Source organism: Lolium perenne, chromosome 3 (assembly GCF_019359855.2).
Source record: "Lolium perenne isolate Kyuss_39 chromosome 3, Kyuss_2.0, whole genome shotgun sequence".
In the NCBI taxonomy this organism is placed as follows: Eukaryota; Viridiplantae; Streptophyta; class Magnoliopsida; order Poales; family Poaceae; genus Lolium; species Lolium perenne.
In genome coordinates, this window is record NC_067246.2 from 113,750,054 (window position 1) to 113,771,727 (window position 21,674).

Here is a 21,674-nt window from a genome sequence, read left to right on the forward strand (position 1 = left end):
GATGGAGAGGAACGAGATCCTTCACGGCAAATTCTTTGGCGAATAAATTAATAAGCGAGTGGAGAGCTGAAGTAGATGACGCGGTTAGAATGATATCATCGACATAGAGAAGGAGATATGCAATGGTGGTGCCTTTGTGAAGAATAAACAGGGAAGCATCAGATTTGGATTCAAGAAACCCGATAGACCTAGCATAAGTGGCAAAACGTTGAAACCAGGCTCGTGGTGCTTGCTTGAGGCCATAGAGGGACTTATGGAGCCGACATACATAGTCAGGATGATGGGGGTCGACAAAGCCGGAGGGTTGCTGACTGTAAACAACCTCATCGAGGTAGCCATGAAGGAAGGCATTTTTTACATCAAGTTGATCAATGGGCCAGGAAGAGGAAATAGCAAGAGATAGAACTAGACGAATAGTAGCTGGCTTGACAACGGGGCTAAAGGTCTCATCATAGTCAATGCCAGGTTGTTGAGAAAACCCCCAAACGACCCATCGAGCTTTGTGACGAGAAAGAGAACCATCGGAGTTGTATTTGTGGCGAAAGATCCATTTACCACTCACAATGTTGGCACCAGGCGGGGAAGGAACAAGAGTCCATGTGTTATTTAGAGTGAGGGCATCATACTCTTCCTACATAGCATGACGCCAATTAGGATCGCGGAGAGCGGTTAGATAATTGTGGGGCATAGGAGAGGTCGCAATGGAAGAAAGATTAAGTTTGGGGCGAGGTCTAGGTTTGTGCCCAGTGAAATTCCTAGTGCGATGGATAGGAGGAGGTGGTGGTGCTGGTGAGGGGCTCGGAGTAGGCGAGCATGGTGGAGATGGGCTGGGTGGAGGCTGGTCTGCCGCGGCAGGAGGAGCAGGCGCGGCAGGCTGTCGAGGCTCCGTGGCAGGCTGCCGTGACTCTATGGCAGGCAAATTTGCTGCCGCGGCAGGGGTGCTGGCGGAGACCGCGGTGGGGAATAGTGGTAGGTGTGTAGGGAAAAGTTGTCTCGTCGAAGATAAAATTTCTAGATGTAATGATGCGATGGGTGGTGAGATCAAGGCAGCGATAGCCTCTATGGCGTGGAGGATATCCAAGAAAAATACATTTTATGGAGCGAGGAGCAAGTTTGTGAGGGGCGGTGGATGATGTGTTAGGGTAGCATAGGCAGCCGAAGACTCGAAGGTCATTGTAGGAAGGTTGAATGCCGAATAGTTTTGTGTAAGGTGTAGAGAAGTTTATAGCAGAGGTAGGGCGAATATTAATGAGATAGGTGGCCGTGTAGAGAGCTTCGGCCCAAAAGGATGGTGGTAGATATGCTTGGAATAGAAGGGTGCGAATAACATCATTAGTAGTTCGAATAGCTCTTTCGGCTTTGCCATTTTGTTGGGAGGTATGTGGGCAGGAAAAACAAAGAAGAACACTATGGGCAGCACAAAAGGTATCTAGGCGTTTGTTGAAAAATTCTCCACCGTTATCACATTGGATGGCTAGAATGGGCAGATTAAAGTGTGTTTTGGTGAAAGCATGAAAGGCTAAAAGTGTAGCATAGACATCAGATTTGCGTTGCAGGGAGAAGCTCCAAAAATAATGAGAAAAATCATCCAAAATAATGAGATAATATCGAAGACCGGAATTACTAGGAATTGGTGACGTCCAAATATCACAATGCAACTACTGAAATGGGCGTACAGTAGAAGTGGTGGAATTAGAAAACGGGAGTTTAACATGTTTTCCTAATTGACAGGCGTGGCACAATGGGGGCCCATCTTTATTTGATGAAATAATGGACTTGGACTGGTGGAGACGCAACATGGTGTGCTGGCCGGGGTGTCCGAGACGGCGATGCCAGAGCGAGGATGAAGTAGTGGCGGCGGTGAGAGCTTCATTGGTAGAGGATGGTGGGCAAAGTGGGTAGAGCGGCCCTGGACTATTGCATCGAAGGATCACGATCTTGGAGGGAAGAGCGTTCACAGAAAAGCCAAAGGGGCCAAATTCAATGGAGCATGAGTTGTCAATAGTAAATTGTCGAACAGAGATTAGATTTTTGATAATATGAGGAACAATTAAAATATTGCGTAAAGAAAGAGGAATATATGATGATGATGATGGAATAGAGGTGGATCCTACATGGGTGGAGTAGATGGATTGGCCGTTGCCGACCATGATTTGTTGAGAGGAAGGGTAGATGGAGAAAAAATTACCATAATCAGATGCCATGTAGGAGGAGGCTCCGGTGTCCATGTGCCACTCCTGATTCCCAGGTAGGTGCATGTTGCTGAGGACCGTCAGTAGCGCTGGGTCGACGTGCTGCGGTGGCTGGTGCTGAGCTGGTGATGGAGCAGCGGAAGGGTGGCCTTGGTACTGCTGGAAGGTGCCATATGCAGTGTATGCCTGAGGCATGCCGGGGCGGGGTCCCAGAACGCCTGGTGCGCGCCACGGGCATGGCTGCCATGGTGCAGGTGGAGGCTGCTGCTGGAATTGGGCGCGGGTCGGGAGCCCAGTCCACGGATTGAACATCCAGGGATCGGTGCGTCCACGCCCACGTTCGCCACGGCCACGGCCTCGAGTGTTGTTGAAGCCGCCGCGGCCGCCGTTTTTGAAGACCTGCGCTTGACCGTGGTTGAAGACATGTCCATGAGGAGGCGCAGGAGGGCGTGGGTCAGAGGTGCCTTGACCACCCCCGTTCAAGGGAGGGCCACCACCTCCATTAGGCATGACGTTGTTGCCGCTGGACCATAAGGCGGTGGCCGCAGCGTTCTTAGCGTCCGTCTTCTTCTGTGCTTCCTCGAGCACGAGCGCTGACCGTGTCTGGAGAAAGCTGGGGAAGGGCACCTAAAACGGAATAAAAGAGCGAAGATGCGAAAACTGTTCGTTAAGGCCACGGAGGACAGTGAGGATGAGGGTCTCGTCGGAGCTTGATCAACATCGGCCAGTACATCGGCCAGGGACTTCAGTTTGGGGCAGTAGTCGTGCACCGTCATGTCGCCTTGAGGAGTGTTGCGGAACTCAGCTTCAAGGGCGACGGCGCGGCTCTTCTTGTTGCCGCGAAAGAGGTTGTCGATGGCGGCCCAGATCTACCGTGCAGATGATCCGGGCTTCATGATGATGCTGAACAGCTCAGGGGAGATGAAACCGTAGATCCAGTTGAGGACGGTGAAGTCGTCACGGCCCCATGGAGATGTCGGTGAAGTGTCTGAGGGGCCAGAGTCGTCGCCGATGACGTGGTTAGTGAGGGGAAGAAGAAGAAGAAGAAGAAAGTATTGGGCGAGGATCAAGGCAGAGTTTGACGAGCGCAAATTCCTCGACAAGGATTACCACGTGATGCCAATGAAGAGGAGCCAAAAGGCAATGTCGACGCGCTGGGCCATCATCTAGGCATCAGCGAACTTGTTCCATGGACTCCATTTCTAGCTCAGGAACAGAGGGGATAGCAACACAAACGCCGTCAACTTTGTACGCCTCTTTCTACCACGAGTTTACCGTGCCTCTTTTAATCATGATCTGATAATCTTATGAACTTCCTTTGATTAGTTCAACCACGCCATGCGGTTGTACCGGAAGAATTCAAAAGGGTTTAAGCCTCTCGTGTTGCTGCATTGCTATAGCAAGCTGAAACCCTGTGAGAAGTGGTGGTTGACGCGTCTTGCCTTGTCGAAGGGGAAAGATGGCGTCATTGATCTGAATGCCCCGCTCGCAACATCGGCAGGGCGCGCTATCGGCAACAAGTGCCTCGCCGAGGTCTCCTCAACCCTGCTCATCTGCGACAAAAAGACCGACGAAAGGTGGGTGGTGCTGCTCAAGAGGCATGAATAGAAGATGTAGCTCAAGAAACGCAAAGAGGACTTCTCCCTGTTGACCGTGTCGACAGTTGGAATGGATCCCTGGATGCTAGTGGCGCACAACTACTACAAAGTCATGATCCTCGACGAGATCGATGCAAAAATTGTGTTGGCCGAAGCAGCGGCAGCAACCCCACCTCCGGAGGCGCGTCCGCGATAGCGTCGTCTAGTACACCTGCATCATCATCGGCATCGGCATTGGCATCGTCGATGGGGCAGCCAGATCGGGCAGAGCACGATGAGGTCATCGTGCTCAACGGGCCAACGTTGACTCAGGATGTGCCATCGTCGCCGCCGAACTACTTCTTCTGGTTATGTTCAATTCATAGCCGGTCTGTAATATGATCGCGTCCATTACTTTGATCATAGCTACTTTGATCGTGACGATTTTGGTGGAAACAATTGCTTTTGAATGTGAACTATTTGTATTGATGTTAGGGTGGTTTTAGGGACGCGGATGGGAACGGACTCGTTCCAAATGCGGCACGAGGTGAAGGCGTCCCCCATTCGATCATTCCGATGCCTTTTGAGGGTCGCTTTGGGGGACGAGACTAGAGATGTTCTTAGAAAGCATATAATTAAGGTTAATTAGTCGCAAGTCCGAGCACAGTGACCGTAAGCAGACCATGAGACCAAGATGTTTGTTTTAAGAAAGCTTTTGCTCCATGAACGTCATGTTATTCTTCGGTTTCGGTCATCGTGTTGTACACATTTTAAAATGAACAGTACATATTTTTTCCACATCCTGACTCTTTTGAAACCGGCAGAGATTTCATGGAGATTTGATGTTTTTCATTTGTTTGACGGTTTGGAATGTTTCAAAAGGTTTAGCATAAGATTTTGCAATATATGGTGTACTTTGTAAGGGACGAAGATCTGGTGTTCTTTCACATTTTCCATTTTTCTGCACGAATGGTATAGCTAGCTAGCACACATTTTGCTTTGAAAATTCTAGGCTATATTAGGACGGCGGGACCTTTGGTGTTTTTTTCACGATACTTCCTTTTATTTCTAATTCGTTTCAAAACTATGATCATTTTCAAGGAGTATATAATAGAGGAGTAAATGGAATTTATTTATATCATTTTCCCTCCTGTCAGTCAAAATATTGAGAGGTGATACTGACGTAACTGAAGCTAGCTTGCCTAAGTTTCCATACTTGCCTCGTAATTATGTAGATCAAACCAACTTTCAGTAGGCATGTTCCTTCACTATGTTCCCAGTGTAAGAACTAAAGCTACAGGAGTCATTGTAGTCATCCAATGCCATAGCCCATGAGTACCGCAAAGAGGTATAAACTAAGACTCAACCTGCAGAAATACAAAACATTTCTAAGTTTTTTTATATGCAAACACCTGCAAACATAGATAATTTGTTTTGACGAATATTAATTTGGTTCACGCAGTAAGATTAGGAGTCAACGTGAGTTGAGGCATCTGTTGGAATCAGGCAGCGACACTTCTAGTGCATGTTTCATCAAACTCAGATAATATCTCAGTATCTCACCAAGATATCTCAGTTGCATTCCATCCGACAAAACCGAAAAGGTAATGGAGAGGTCAAAATTAAATACATTGATATTTTAGCTCCATAGATATCTATTTCCCGCAAAAAAAAAAATACTAGAGTGATCTACAATGTTCTCAAAGTCAGTGACACGGAAAGAAGATTTACACCATGTTACAAGACACCGCAATAAAGCACACATACGTGTGTGATTATTTTATTTTATTTTTTTGCGAAAAAGCACACCTATGTGTTTGGTTACATTCCATATGTCATCAACTTAATTCGTCTTGGACTTGGTTGTGCAAGCAAGCTGTTCTCTGAGCCATAGGCGGAGCGCCTTGGAGGCGAAACTGGGCGACCGCCCCCGCTTCCAAAAGCGCAGCTAGGCAAGTCTGCATCGCATGTTCCCTGTTACATGCAGTACTAGTAGTCATGGCAAGCTATTGTTTCGTACTACTTTTCAATCATGCCACAGTGCAGCAAGGAGAAGAGAGCAGCCACCCAATACGCAGTGCTCAATTTAATAATTGTAGCTTGTTGTCTGTGTTCCTCTGACCGCCAGTGAGCAGTTTGTTATTATTTTCAACCTCGAGGCTTGGTTCATGGCATGATTCTTCATTTTTCCTTGCCCGTTAGTGGGGTTAGCTCATCCTCTTCTATTACAAATAAAACTACAAGTCGTTATTAGTACGCCAATTCCACAGAAAACTAAGATATCGGCATATCAGTGCTTGGCATCGGTGGATCTTTGCCAAAAATATATTTTTCCTCTCTTGCTTGGTATGTAAATTTCTGTGTAAATAAAAAAAATTAAGTGGATTTTAAGCTTGAAAATCATCTCTTAATATTACGAATGAAATAACAGCAAAATTAGTGTGAACCTGTAAAAAATATGCAAAATTATGTTAGGGAAAAGTTTGCTCTAGAAAATCTCCGCACGACGCAAAATAAAAGTTGCGAGGCTAAAATCCACGTAGGCCTGGCAACTTTGATTTTTTTAGTTTGTTTTGCAAAAAAAATCCTCGTCTTCGCTAGATTGTTTGCCTCCTAGGAGTGTCGCGACATTCGCCCCCTATATCTGTCCGACGTGAAGGGCCAATTTTTTTTCAGCCCCCTCTATTCTTTTGGTCACGCTCCGCCACTGCTCTGAGCTGCTATCCCATACATTTTTGGATGTTGTTTGATTTCGAATTTCTCTCTCATATTAGCTGCAATGCGATACCAGCTCATATGGAGAACCGCACAAGTGCACAACAGACCCAAGTCCCTCTCTGCCCTCCCCTGCCGCTCCCCTCCCGAGCGGCGGCGGAGGCCCCCATCCCCTTCCCTAGCAGCCCTCTCTCATCCCCTGCCCCTTAGGCCGCCGCTGCTGCCGGTGGCGGTGGAGGCGCCCATACCGTCGAAGGACGGGGCTGGAGAGGGGCTCCGCGGTAGTGTAGCACGGGAGGCCATAGGGTGCATGCTAGGGACATCGGGCGGCATGGCCACGGTGGCCGCGTCCTGATGCACTCCGGCGATCGGCGGTGAGGAGTGGGTGGCACGTGGCAGTCGTCCTCCGACGATGTTTCGGCGTTGACGGTTAGATCTATGCCAGATCTAGGACCAGTTGGGCCCAATCGACGCATGAGGACCCTGGCTTTGGCCACGCCGGCGTCAATGTACCTTGCTGCCTTTTTGTACGTTGTCGGTCCGACATGAGTAATTGGCTGTGGGGGCTGCTAGTCTTGCAAATAATGGTGGTGGTCCTAGGATTTTTCTCGCGATAAGATGAAGATTTGCCAGTTGCATGTCCCCATTGATCCGGTGGGAGTTTCGTGTTTCGGATGGCTCCGCCGGTGTACTCAACTGCTTCATCCTAGAGTTTACTGGATCGGATGTGATTCGGTCATGCGTACCCATATCTTTATGAACGTTTAGTTTCACAGGGAGTACTTCGAAGCTCTGCTAACTGTTACCATCATTGTGCATGCTTTCTTGCCCATGGTTAAGTCAGCTGGCGGAGAATGTGATGGAAGTTGAGATCTAGGGACTACCAATGATGATTTGACTCTTCGTTGCGATGATGAATTGGCTTAGTGATTTGTGTTTTGGAGCAGCGGCTTCGGAAATGGGATGACAAAGTGGGCCCATATTTTACTAGTCATAAGGGAGTGAGGCAAGGTGATCCTTTTGCCCCCTTCCTTTTTAATATGGCTGCTAACAGTTTGGCTAAAATGGTTCGCTAACAGTTTGGCTAAAATGGTTCATCTGGCTCAAAACAATGGACTGCTTACAGGTTTGGCAGATAATTTGATACAGAATGGGATTGCAATCCTTCAATATGCTGATGATACCATTTTATTACTTCAAGATGATGTCCAGCAAGCTGTCAATTTGAAACTCCTGCTTTACATCTTTGAATCCATGTCTGGATTGAAAATTAACTTTTAGAAAAGTGAAGCTATGATGATTCTGGAAGATGATACAAAACAGAATTTCTATGTTGATTTATTCAATTGTCAGAAAGGCAGCTGGCCCATCAAGTACCTGGGGACTCCAGTTTGTGCCAGAAGAGCTTCTGTATCTGATATGAGATTCCTGGGAGAAAAGACTAAGAAGAAAATGAGTGGCTGGATTGGCAATTCTATGTCCATTGGGGAAGGGTGATTAAGATAGATGCATGTCTTGCTAGCACTGCTGTATATCAGATGTCTCTGAGGCTTTTGCACAAGACAAACATAGAACAAATTGATAAACCTATTAGATCTTTCTTTTGGGCTGGTAGTGCTGACAAAATAAAATACCATTTTGTTAAATGGAGATGGATTTGTAAACCAAAACAAAAGGGTGGCCTAGGAGTGAAGGATTTGTCCAAATTTAACATCAGTCTGATGTGTAAGTGGTGGTGGAAACTGGAACATGACACTGGTCCTTGGCAGGATTTTATGAGATCGAAATATTTAAGAGGTAAAGGCATTTATTATGCAAAATTCAGACCTGGAGATTCTCCACTTTGATCTGATATGTTGAAAGTTAGAGATATTTACCTCTGTGGCAGAAGAATGAAAGTTGGGAATGGGGCGTTGACTAGCTTTTGGGGAGATTCCTGGTGTAGCACAAGTCCTCTCAAGGATATGTTTCCTGTTTTGTTTGATATCTGTAATGATCAGAATATCACTGTGGCTGAGGCTGCTGTTATGGGCTGGAGATTCTCATACAGAAGATGGTTGACTCCTGATCTTATCATTCAAGAGGCTGGTCTGCTTCAATTGATGAACCAGACAAACTTGGCGCAGGACAATGATTCTCCCAGATGGAAATGGGCAAAAAATGGCAGCTTTACCGTGAAATCGGTGTATAAACAGATATGTGGGTGTGGAAGGGACGGATCCTTTAGACATCTTTGGAAAAGCAAAATTCCTCTAAAGATCAAGATATGGCTTTGGCTGATCTGGCATAATGCTATTGCTACTAAAGATAATCTTCTCAAACGCAATTGGTCTGGGGACCCAATTTTGAAGTGAACAGGAAACCATCAATCATCTCTTCTTTGGTTGTTCAGCGGCCAAATTTGTTTGGAGTGCAGTGGCTACTGCTATCAACTCTCCCGTCCGCCCTGGGAGTTTTTCACAATTCTTTTGGTGGTTTCCCCAATTTGTTCCTGCCAGTCGTAATACTCAGATAGCTGGCTTGGCAGCTATCTGCTAGGCCATCTGGAAAACTAGAAACAAAGCTTGTTTTGATAATAAGCTAATTAGCTCTCCCTTTGACCTAATCAGTTACGCTGTTGTGTTTATGAACTACTGGTCAGGTCTGCATGGCGAACAAGATGCCTCCGAACTTCGAGCTGGTGCCGATGGTCTCATGCGCCTGGCTGCGGCGGCTGGAGCTGGAAACTCTTCCTCTGGAAATGTTGGGCGTGTTGATCAGCTACGGTTGGAGAACAAAAAACTTGGAGATACAACCGACGGCACCACTTCTTGATGTATCTTGATCGACAGATCTGTTCTGTTTGAATAGATTTGCTTTTGTTGTTATGTTTCCTGAACTCCCCTTGGCTGTAGGCAGGGGTTTATGTCCTTTGGAGAACTTTCTATGGCTTTGTAATAGCTACCATGAACGCTAGCATTAGGCAGCGATCCCCTCCTCCCTTTTTTCTTTTCTCTTTTGTTCGAGAACAACGCTGTATTTTCGTTATCTCCCCTGATAATGGCAATTTGATCCCCCTGGTGGATCGTTTGGAAAAAAAACCTTCCAGGGTAAAAATCCTAGATCTGGCCTTAATTGGTTGTGTCTGGCAATGGACTTATTGAATGCATTGTTTTTGGAAGCGAGGACTTTTCTTCAGGGTGAAAATCTAAGATCCATGATCATGTGACGATGTCGCTTGTGCATTGTTTGCTTCTTGGAGGTGTTGCTTTTGGAGATGTTGGACTTCTGGTGGTGTTAGTATTGTTGCTTCAAGACATATATCTCTATGGCAGGACTCTTCTTTTATTGTACTTGTTTTTTTTAGTTATATGCATCCGTAATGTCGCTAGGGAAATGCATTATTGGATGCTAGATGTAATTTGTATGTTCGTGATATTAATATACACTCTTTATCAAAAAAAAAAATCATGCAGTTTGGCTCTCATTACTACTGGTATAAGTAGCATGCCTTGTGTGTGGGTGTGGCATAATTTGGTCAGTCAAATGTCTTGAGCTGGTTTAGTATTTTATGGATATTTCCTATTTCACATTTGATTCACTTGGGAGAGCGTTTTCAAATGTTCTAGCAAATATATATTGCGGTTTAAGCAATTTTATGCCTGTTGGATACTTCCAAAGCAGTTTCACATATTTTGTTTTTTGATCTATAACAAACCAAACCCTCAGTTTCTCACCTATATTAGAACTGGTAAATATTTTTAGGGAATTTTACTTTTTCATTTGTTTGACACATGGGTGTATTGCAAACAGTATCACATGGATTTTTGAAATTTCGGGAAATTTTGAGCTTGCCCTACTTTTTTTTTAGTTTTTCTAGATGTATAGGACCTTTTTTCAGATTGAACGCATTTCACAGTTTCTAACCTATTTTGAGACTACTGATATTTTTAAACATTTCACATTTAATGTAATTTATTTCTATGAGAATTATATTGGCATGTTTTCGAATGTATGTATCCATACATTTACAATATATTTTCTTGTAACTTGAAATAATACATTCTTCCTTTTTTATGAAGTTACCACCTCGGCTCCATATATATCATCGTGGTATGGATTGTTTGTTACGAAATTTCTGGTACGACCACTCACATGGGCTATAGTGTCTTAAAAATGTGTTATACCAGATGGTTTCTATAAATGTGTAAAATTATGTTAAAAATATGGTGTATTTTAGGCTACACAAAATATAACAAAGTCGCTTTAAGTACACATTAAAAAATCCCTTTTGCGAATTATTAAAAAATATTTTTTGTTTAGAGAGAGTACAAAATATACATGCATGCTACAGACATCTGTGTACTTGGATTTTTTTTTCTAAACTTCTGAAATAGTGAAGTGAAGATTTTGAAGTTTTCAAAAGAAAAATCAAACTCCCTGAGCTCGAGCTGTTACTTACCTCTGATATTATCCAAGATTTTGATTTACTGGTTCACTAGGATGTCAAGTGGGATTCCACCTAAGTTTCACTTGTATTACATTTTGTTTTTTGTAGTGTAAATTTTGACATAAAATTTTAAACTACAAAAGGTAAAATACACTAAAAGTGAGATCCCACTTGGATCCCACCTTGACACCCTATGGTTCACCAACGGGACAACCTTATGAACATGCTACATTTACCCTAGCTACCTTTGCTGTAAGATCAATTAGTGGACTGACGATGTTGAAAATTTCTGTCTCACACGCAGGCCGCATGCCGGCTGTGCCGCGTAGACCGTTTCTCGCCTGTCAGCCGGTGTCAATCCATATGGCATCACTGTGACCTGATTAACAATAAAGTACGCGCGCCTCCAAATGGTTAATCCTGGATTTGGTTACGACCTGCTTAAGTAGTTCCCTTATTATGCAACCCGCTCCATGTAGTTAAGCTGTTCTTCTCGCGATCGATTTGACGATGTCCACGTCGGGCCACAGCTCCGGCGACTCAACCCAAATCGCGTTGGCCGTTGCTACCCCCGTCGTCTTGGCCTTGATCGTCGTGCTGTTCTGGACCCACCGCCGTGCCGCCCGCGCGCGCCGTCGGGAATTGGCGGAGCGCCGACGTCGCGCGTCCGCCTCCGCCAGTCTGCAGGCGGCGTTGGCGGTCCTCCGGATGCAGGCGCCGCCCCCGCCAATGCGCACTAGGTATCGTGACGGGACGTCGTCGGGCTCCTCCGTCCCGCGCGGCGGGACTCGGGAGCCGGCGGTGGCCACGGAGGAGCTGCTGGTGTGCACGTACCTGAGGGCCGACGGGTGGCAGGAGGGGACGTGCCCGGTGTGCCTGTCGGAGATGGAGGACGGCGAGACCGTCAGGGTGCTGCCGGTGTGCATGCACTACTTCCACGACGCCTGCGTCGGCGAGTGGCTGCGAGAGAACGATACCTGCCCGCTCTGCCGCGGGCCGCCTTCTGCAGGAACCGATCCTGCCGCGGCCGTGTGATATTGACAATTCGACCTTTTTTTGATACAGTACAAGGGCAATGGCCGGCGATCAAATTTGTTTCGACAGTTCATGTTAACATACTGTATTTGGTAGTACTGGGTGTTGATAATCCTTGAGAAATGAAGGCAGCGGTCAAGCAGCATTGCTACCTCTTGGAGCATCGTTTTTGGAGTAGCGGTTGGATGGAGGTGGTTTTTGGTGGTGTGGTGTTCATCTACCACGTTGTCGTCGATGTGTCTCAGCGGCGTGGAGCTGCGGGGTATTGAAGACGGGCGAGGACTGTTGGACACGTGCAGGATGGTGGAGCTATTTGGTGTTATGGTGACATCTACGGCGGGCCTAGCATGGTCAATGCATTGATCTCGCTTGGAGATTGGTTCGACATAGATGGCGGTGCGAACTCTGTGATGTGTGCAATGGCGCACCCTCAGGGTTTTGCTTTTTGGACGACATGTGTTGGTGTACCGTCAGGGAGTAGGGCCTTGTTCTTGGTTCACCTTCATCGTAGGTATAGCGAGTTGTCGCTAGGAAGGTGGCTTCGAGTTGATCTTTGTATTCTCCTTGTAAGGCATTGCGAATAATTTAATAAAGAAGAAGCTGTGTGCGTGCATCCTTTGGATGCAGAGGCTGGAGCTATGCTCCTTTATCAAAAAAGCAGCATTGCAACAGGCTCTCCCTGATTTTTTTTTCTTAAACATAGGCAAAAACATTGCCCTATTCAATTATCAGGCTTCCTTCACTAGCTACACCCCCTCTGCAAAACTTATTTTGGGTAACAGGGTTATTAGTCAATTAATTAATTTTGAAATTAGAGTTGACCACGTCTCACTCGCGACCGTGGTCGTTGACGCGGCAATCCTCTCCCCGTCGACGGCAATCGCATCCTCATTGGCCAGGTGATCCCGACGCCAAGGCCAACCGCTCCACATCACTCGTCACCATCCTTGTGTTTAAATTTGGATGAGTTTGAGGAGATAGGGTTGTACTGGACCAAACACCTTCAATTAGTAAAGAGAGTTTTGCAATGAAAGTAAAAGTCCAAAATACATCACCTCCCAGCATCAAGTTGCTTATGCGCCCGCTAAAACCTAAAGCTTCGGTTCACGTTTGATCTTCTCTAGAATGACCAGAGGGGGAGCTTGTTTGTGCTGGATGACAGGAACATATTTTTCGTTCCAAATATCCCATAACACAAGAAAGGCGATGAATGTGAAATCTTTGCGTTTCGTCATGATCTCCCACCAATTTGTGGATTGCAAGCGTTGGCCAAGCATGAGGGCCGATGAAGTAAAGGCCAAACCAATCCTTAATGAGACCCCAAAGCCAAATGCTGAACCAGCAATCGACAAAGAGGGAACAGGTAAACTCAAGGGAAAAGATAACAAAATTTCAAGCATAAGAACGGTTAACAGTACGTCGTAACCAAGGATCAACGCTGCAATTAAGGAGCAATAAAATCACTGAAGAGCATCATTTCACTGCAATAGTTTCAAATGATCAAAGGAAGCACCCACAGTTCACCAAGGTCAGACTACTCTGAGCATCAGTGTTCCATCCTAGAAGCGATAAACTAAGCGATCGATGCCGTTCCAGTATCCTAGCATCATCTGACAGACCAAAAAACGACATGTTCAGCGTTTGAGTCAAGAGCTTAGCGGCCACAAAAACATGCATGCCACTACTATCCCATCCGATGAGACCATTCCATAACTTCAGTTCAGCACTAATTTCACCTGGATCAAAGGAAATTTGGGGCATACCCAAAATTAGTACTGCAGTTGCAAGAAGCTGGATGCGAGAGCAAGAAGGCATACGTGATGTGAGGAATTGAGCTCACCTAGCTAGGAGGCAGTTAAGAATAAACACATCCTGCTTCATGCTCCTCGAATTGATCTCACATTGAAGGTCTCCCTGCACAACATGGAATGGCCCTCACCTTGAAGGTCTCCCTGCACAGCATGGAATGGCCCTCCAGGGGGTAAATCCCATGAGGTGCTTTGTCTCTTTCAGTCAAGATGGGGTCATTAGACCAGTCAAGCATCCCTTGAAAGACAATCGGTATTAGTCAAAAACAAATGGCCATTCGACATGTCTGGATATATTGTAGATCAAAATATGAGTACTTTTAACGTAGCATTACTATTTGGATGACACAAACTGAGATGTATGTCTTGCTACCAGCGGTAAGTAAATCCAAACAAAACACAATTACATATATCTGAAAAAAGTATTATTGATGGTCTAGTTCCAAAGCTACTTTTGGCACAACTAAAATCTTACATACATGTACCAATCAATCAAGCATCGTACTAATAAGAATCAACATCTACTAGCAGATGCTAGCTATTAACATCAAGGCACACAACATTGTACAGAGCATACAATCTATGTTGCCGTCATGCGCATCATTTCATGGCCGCAAACCAAGATTATTGCAGCCTCTAGGCCATGCTTTTAAGAAGAACAACATATATATTTTACTAGTGTACAAACCATCAACTATGTCAGTTAGGTGAATTACTGAATAGCTAGCCTAAGATGCTAAGACAGGCAATATTAGTCAAAAATACGTGAGCCACTGGACATATCAGGACATAATTAATGTAGATCAAGCATATGAGTACTTTAATGTAGAATTGCTATTTAGATGCACCAACTGAGGTATATATCATGCTAGCAATGGAAAGTAATGTCAAAGAAAACACGGATTAACACAGCCTCTCTAAGGTCTTGCTCAAGCACAGCAAAATATAAACTTCAGATCTGTAATCACAAACCACAAAAAAAATCATGTTTTACTTGTGATGAACTGTCAGCTATATGTGTCAATTATAGAGGCTAAGATAATGAATCTCTGCATTTACCCACTTAACACATGGTTGGACAGATTATTCACTTAGCATGCTTGTGCAGACATATGCAGATAGAATGCAGTTAGCTAAGTTCACAAGCTTGTAATTTGGTACTTGTGCAGACATGTACACTACTCGCATAGCAACTGAACGCCAGTAGTGGTGTAGTACAAGCCTAGAGCAGGGAGAATGAGATGAGGATTAACCTGAGGGAAGTGGCTGCGGAAGCTTCCAAGCGCGAACGAAGCGGCTGGCGACCTTGCACCTGGGCGGCGCAACCAGATGGTAGACCTTGCAGTCGACAACCTTGCGGGCACGCACGTCGACGGCGAAGATGTGTTCCTCCAGGAAGAAGTAGACGATGTCGGGGTCGTCGGGATGGATGAGTGCGAGCGCGGGGATGTCGACGGGCAGCCCGGTGGCCTTGTAGCTGTCGTCGGCCCAGATGTCTCCAAAGCTCACCTGGTGCTCCAGCGTCCACTCCGTGGCGTCCGGGCCGGGCAGCGTCCACACGGTGATGTCGGGAGTGCCGCCGATGATAGGGCCCATGTACATGGTGTCGACGAACCTGAGCTTGCCGGCGCTGACCCCGACGCAACGGTAGATGTCGGCCACGCCCCATGCTTCCCTGCAGCCGAGCACCCTGTCCGGCGGGAAGGGCACGAAGCGGAGGACCGGGTGGTCGGCGAAGGGGTCGCTGGTGATGACGCCCCACTCGAGGTCGACCCACCAGAGGCGCCCGTGGAGCGAGAGCACGTTGATGGGCGCCAAGTGGCGGGGCGGGAGCGGGTAATGGACGGGCTTGCTGACCCACGTCCCCGTCTCGGACGAGAAGCAGAGGAGCGTGGCCTTGTCGCTGCCGATGAGGGGCCGCAGCTCGGCGACCATGTAGCCGGCGGGGGAGGCGATGAGGCCGAGGAGGGCCTGGTGCATGATGGCGTCGTCGGGGTCGGGGAGCTGGAACGCGGAGGCGGAGTCGGCGGCGGGGTCGAGCACGAAGTAGCGCGGGAGCGAGTTGTGCCAGGTGACGGACTTGAAGTAGCCGTCGGGGCCTAGGGTGGCCTCGCGGGTCCAGGGGCGGCCCAGGGTGGCCTGGAGGAGGAGGAGGCCGGAGGGGTCGGCGGCGAGGATGAAGGGGAAGTGCTGCGGCGTGACGGGCTCCGGGAAGACGCGCGGGGAGACGGTGAGGATGGAGACGCGCGGGGGCGGCGTGAGCGCGAGGGAGACGTCGGCGCCATCGGCGGCGGCGACCCGCGGGATGCTGCCCAGGATGGCCCAGGACGAGGCCGAGGCCGCCGTCTGGGTCTGGGCCCGCGACGGAGCGGAGAGCGGCGATCGGGTGGGTCGCTGGCGCAGGGAGGCGGGTAGGGCGGCGGCCCTCGCCGCGAGCAAGCGGACTTGGCGCAACGCCATTGCGGTGCGGTGGAGGCGGAGGCGAGGCAGGAAAAGATGGAGGAGAGGTGGCGAGGCGAGGTGCGCAGGGCGGCGGAGTCAAAGAAAGCAGCATGCTACTGGTATAAGTAGCATGCCTTGTGTGTGGGTGTGGCATAATTTGGTCAGTCAAATGTCTTGAGCTGGCTTAGTATTTTAAGGATATTTCCTATTTCACATTTGATTCACTAGGGAGAGCGTTTTCAAATGTTCTAGCAAATATATATTGCGGTTTAAGCAATTTTATGCCTGTTGGATACTTCCAAAGCAGTTTCACATATTTTGTTTTTTGATCTATAACAAACCAAACCCTCAGTTTCTCACCTATATTAGAACTGGTAAATATTTTTAGGGCATTTTACTTTTTTCATTTGTTTGACATATGGGTGTATTGCAAACAGCATCACATGGATTTTTGAAATTTCGGGAAATTTTGAGCTTGCCCTACTTTTTTTTAGATTTTCTAGATGTATAGGACCTTTTTTTCAGATTGAACGCATTTCACAGTTTCACATTTAATGTTATTTATTTCTATGAGAATTATATTGGCATGTTTTCGAATGTATGTATCCATACATTTACAATATATTTTCTTGTAACTTGAAATAATACGTTCTTCCTTTTTTATGAAATTACCACCTCGGCTCCATATATATCATCGTGGTATGGACTGTTTGTTACGAAATTTCTGGTACGACCACTCACATGGGCTATAGTGTCTTAAAAATGTGTTATACCAGATGGTTTCTATAAATGTGTAAAATTATGTTAAAAATATGGTGTATTTTAGGCTACACAAAATATAACAAAGTCGCTTTAAGTACACATTAAAAAATCCCTTTTGCGAATTATTAAAAAATCATTTTTTTAGAGAGAGTACAAAATATACATGCATACTACAGACATCTGTGTACTTGGATTTTTTTTTTCTAAACTTCTGAAATAGTGAAGTGAAGATTTTGAAGTTTTCAAAGAAAAATCAGACTCCCTGAGCTCGAGCTGTTACTTACCTCTGATATTTTTCAAGATTTTGATTTACTGGTTCACTAGGGTGTCAAGTGGGATTTCACCTAAGTTTCACTTGTATTACATTTTGTTTTTTGTAGTGTAAATTTTGACATAAAATTTTAAACTACAAAAGGTAAAATACACTAAAAGTGAGATCCCACTTGGATCCCACCTTGACACCCTATGGTTCACCAACGGGACAACCTTATGAACATGCTACATTTACCCTAGCTACCTTTGCTGTAAGATCAATTAGTGGACTGACGATGTTGAAAATTTCTGTCTCACCACGCAGGCCGCATGCCGGCTGTGCCGCGTAGACCGTTTCTCGCCTGTCAGCCGGCGTCAATCCATATGGCATCACTGTGACCTTATTAACAATAAAGTACGCGCGCCTCCAAATGGTTAATCCTGGATTTGGTTACGACCTGCTTAAGTAGTTCCCTTATTATGCAACCCGCTCCATGTAGTTAAGCTGTTCTCGCGATCGATTTGACGATGTCCACGTCGGGCCACAGCTCCGGCGACTCAACCCAAATCGCGTTGGCCGTTGCTGCTCCCGTCGTCTTGGCCTTGATCGTCGTGCTGTTCTGGACCCACCGCCGTGCCGCCCGCGCGCGCCGTCGGGAATTGGCGGAGCGCCGACGTCGCGCGTCCGCCTCGGCCAGTCTGCAGGCGGCGTTGGCGGTCCTGCGGATGCAGGCGCCGCCCCCGCCAATGCGCACTAGGTATCGTGACGGGACGTCGTCGGGCTCCTCCGTCCCGCGCGGCGGGACTCGGGAGCCGGCGGTGGCCACGGAGGAGCTGCTGGTGTGCACGTACCTGAGGGCCGACGGGTGGCGGGAGGCGACGTGCCCGGTGTGCCTGTCGGAGATGGAGGACGGCGAGACCGTCAGGGTGCTGCCGGTGTGCATGCACTACTTCCACGACGCCTGCGTCGGCGAGTGGCTGCGGGAGAACGATACCTGCCCGCTCTGCCGCGGGCCGCCTTCTGCAGGAACCGATCCTGCCGCGGCCGTGTGATATTGACAAGTCGACCTTTTTTTGATACAAGGGCAATGGCCGGCGATCAAATTTTGTTTCGACTGTTCATGTTAACATACTGTATTTGGTAGTACTGGGTGTTGATAATCCTTGAGAAATGAAGGCAGCGGTCAAGCAGCACTGCAACAGGCTCTCCCTGATTTTTTTTCTTAAACGACGGCAAAAACATTGCCCTATTCAATTATCAGGCTTCCTTCACTATACCCCCCTCTGCAAAACTTATCTTGGGTAACAGGGTTATTAGTCAATTAATTAATTTTGAAATTAGAGTTGACCTTACTATGCCCATGTCTAAAGCCAGTACACCCACTTATGGGTATCTCTAGTAGTTAAAAACTTAAAAAGGACGAAGTTCCTTATTCTGCCTCAACCAGCAATACGTCAAACTTTTGGTCGTCTTCGTCGTCCCGCAAACCGCGCCGTTCTTCAGATCTGGCGAGATCTGTTTCTCGACGTGTCACTGGCGTTTGTCGTTGTCCACGATGGCGCTGGGGGCCGGGGCGAGGTGGTTCTTCTGGAGCGAATATGTTGGTCCGGAGGTGGTGGATATGCCGTTCTTCTCCGACTTCGTCGATGGGAGGCGGCGTATCTTGGTCCAAGACAGCACGGGGACGTCCCCCGGTCGACGTGCCACAGCGACATGTGCCTCGCTGCTTACAGCAGGCCTGTTCATCGACTCACAAAGCCTCGTTGGCAATGGTGCTCTTTTGGATCTTGCAATGGTGGAGGCTCGGCGTCTCTTCTTGCGTTCGTCTCGGCGGCGTTGGAATTGGACGGCGGCCGCTGGCTACGGTGGTTGCAGGAAACCCTAGGGATCGTTTTGTATTTCTCGATCTTTTAGGATTTTATCTGCAAATTCAGGATAATCATTTTATCCCGGTTTGTCTTTTAGTTTCCACATGTGTTGCTTCATGTAACTTGATTTTCGATTAATGAAATATGTGGTTGCTCTCAAAAAAAAAAAACCGCGCCTCGCAAATTGATGCTTCCTTCGTCAATCCGGTGAAAACATAATGTTCTGCTCCCCTTCGTCAACCCGTGAAAACCGCACATCCAAATCTCCCACGGGATCCTCGCCTTTAGCTCAGCATGCCCGTGCATGAAGCACGATCGCATGGCAGCAGGTCCACGGAGCCGTACCCGCAGAACACATCCACCCCTCCAGGCCACCGACCCACCATGTGTGGTGCGTCCTGTCCCCTCGATCTTCCCACCGCCTCCTGCTCCGTCTGCGGCCGGGAGGAGCTGCTAGGCGGGCGTTCTCGCGCGGAGCAGTAGCAAGGGCTTGCATCTGACGCCGGCTGATGGAAGGCGGCGGTGTGGAGGTGCTCGGGCGAGCGCCCAGGGCTTGCCCGCCTAGATCTGGGAGAGATCGAGGGGGATTTGGTGGTTAAAAGTTTGCAAGCTCAATGCGACATTAAAAAAACCAGAGATGCGAGTTCATCAAGTTCAGTGCCAAACTTTGCAAATTGCAATGCAGTGGAACAAGTTCTGGTCTTTCAAGTTGCCAGGTAAGGTACGCGTTTTTCTATGTTGATTAAAAGTTTGCCACTCATTTAAATATTACGATGAAACATGTGGAGTTGGATACTGGATGCCCAATGTTGTCTCAGGCTAAATGCTTTCAAAATTGCAAAGTTGGTTAAGCAGGTCAACCTGGAAGATGTGCGGCTGAAACTAACTGAATTCCCTACATGCAAAAAAAAAAACTAACTGAATTTCCTAATCCTATGGCTATTTTCGAGCATATTTAGACACTAAGTGGGCTTTGTCATCCGGTGTGACCAAGGTGTGTTTTTGGCAGGGTCTGCTGGCAAGCATGATTACACCTCCATGCTGAAGCAATCAACGGTAAGGTGTTGAAAATTTTGGAGTTCACATGGTTGTATTCAAGTCGACCTCTCAGATTTTGGTGTTCTTTTCTGTGAACCAAGAAGCTCATCCTTTAATTTGAATCTTTTGACTTGTTATTTTTTCGGACAAACTGTAATACAATTGCTCATGCTTTTGCCGAGTTCGGCAAAAGGGCGAGCTTGCCTATTGTACGTGGATTGAGCATGGGCTGGACTTCTTATTCGGTCTGGTTTCTAGCGACCTTGCGAAGCTAGAAGTAATGGGAAACATCACCATCGTTCGAGAAAAAAGGCATGTTATTGTGGTTAGGGTTAGGGTTAGGGTACTTTTCGAAGGGGGGTTGTAGCCCAATTTCGCTTCCAAGGCCCTCCGCCCCTCAACCATACTACCGGTATTCAGTCTAACTGCAACACGTTAGATATATTGCAAGCTAATACTAAATTATAGTGTTTGGGCTACTGAAGACATACTTTATCTTTGACTGCAAAAATAATGCACTAACTTGATGGGAGCAATTGCATTGTCCAACTTTTTCTTAATTAATTAGTTTACAACTGGTTGAATTTGTTGGAGAAGGTTGGATGTGTTCGGCATGTCAGTAGAGACCTAAATTCAGTTAGTCACATCTTAGCTAGGCTTGGTTGCACGTCGGAGTGTATCAGAGTCTGGATCCGTGATGGTTACATGTTTTTTTTTGTGTGTACATGCATGTTTAGGTCAAACAACCTGCTCGGCTGCTCGTGTTTTGCCATACAACAGTTCACATGGTATAGATCAGCACTTTGGATAGTAGTCGCTGCAGCAATGAATGATGCCCTGATCTGCACTGGACTTGCGTGGAGATGACCCACATCATAGCAATGAGCTGTTGGATGGCGGCCTAGAAGGACTTGCGTGTCCGAGTGCTTGCTTTTCTTGGATATATCGATGGATGACCGGTTAGGCAAAGGGCATGTCCATCGAATTAGAGTACTTCTGAAGAATGCTTCAGGCGAAATTGTGATACTCGTCGTTGTCGTGGCTTCGTTTTGCCGGAGCTGCAGATTCCTGATCCAAGTGGAGCTGAGCCCACACCTCCTACCAGCAATACGTCGTGGACGCCAGGATTTGTTACTCGAGGATAGTTGAAGAAATACAACAGAAACTCCCTCTCCGTGGAGTGATATTCCCTATCTTTGCAATTACACTGACACTCCCTGTAGGATCATACTTCTTTTCGGTGGCCGGTGCAAGTTGATCGAAAATATGAGACTGAATTCAGAAGGTGCTCAATATGGAGAAATCAAGTGTTCCAATCAGAGAAGGCTATCAGTTGATACATCAAAATTCAGGGGGCTTGCGGGGGACACTTCAACTGGCTGTGGAGAATTATTTTCCTGCTTTGTTGATTGTTTTTGTATCAAACTGGGATCTTTCTCTAACCATCATGACACTGATACCAATTATCAAGCCCAATGGATGGATGGAGACGAAATTTATCTGGGGATTTTGTGCAGATGCAAAGGTACGGTAGAAGCCATGAAAATGCACAATT

General features: G+C 47.0%; 1 protein-coding gene and 1 long non-coding RNA gene across 10 annotated transcripts in view; one reads left to right on the forward strand and one right to left on the reverse strand.

Annotated features, from left to right (window-relative positions):
* Window positions 1-13,412: 13,412 nt before the first annotated feature.
* On the reverse strand, window positions 13,413-16,216 carry LOC127339577 (uncharacterized). Its single transcript, XM_051365414.1, has 3 exons — window positions 15,010-16,216; window positions 13,789-13,994; window positions 13,413-13,684 (listed from the first exon to the last, which is right to left on the reverse strand). Exons 1-2 carry the CDS (start codon window positions 16,214-16,216, stop codon window positions 13,846-13,848), a joined length of 1,356 nt encoding a protein of 451 aa, XP_051221374.1. The 3' UTR covers window positions 13,413-13,684; window positions 13,789-13,845.
* A 3,038-nt stretch (window positions 16,217-19,254) lies between these two features.
* LOC127342228 (uncharacterized) overlaps window positions 19,255-21,674 on the forward strand; it is a 43,533-nt gene continuing 41,113 nt past the window's right edge. For 7 of the 9 annotated variants that reach the window (XR_007876407.1, XR_007876405.1, XR_007876409.1 and 4 more), the window contains exons 1-2: window positions 19,255-19,797; window positions 20,091-21,644. This is a non-coding gene — a long non-coding RNA (uncharacterized lncRNA). Of the gene's footprint in view, window positions 19,803-20,090; window positions 21,645-21,674 lie in introns of all 9 variants that reach the window. The other 2 variants (XR_007876406.1, XR_011755266.1) reach the window with 2 other exon arrangements.

What these genes read in the sequence shown, in the direction of transcription:
- LOC127339577 (XM_051365414.1), bottom strand. Translation starts at nt 16,216, where the DNA reads ATGGCGTTGCGCCAAGTCCGCTTGCTCGCGGCGAGGGCCGCCGCCCTA. An exon ending in TCCGCAGCCACTTCCCTCAG is followed by an intron (nt 13,995 to 15,009) that starts GTTAATCCTCAT and finishes TTGTCTTTCAAG; the next exon opens with GGATGCTTGACTGGTCTAAT.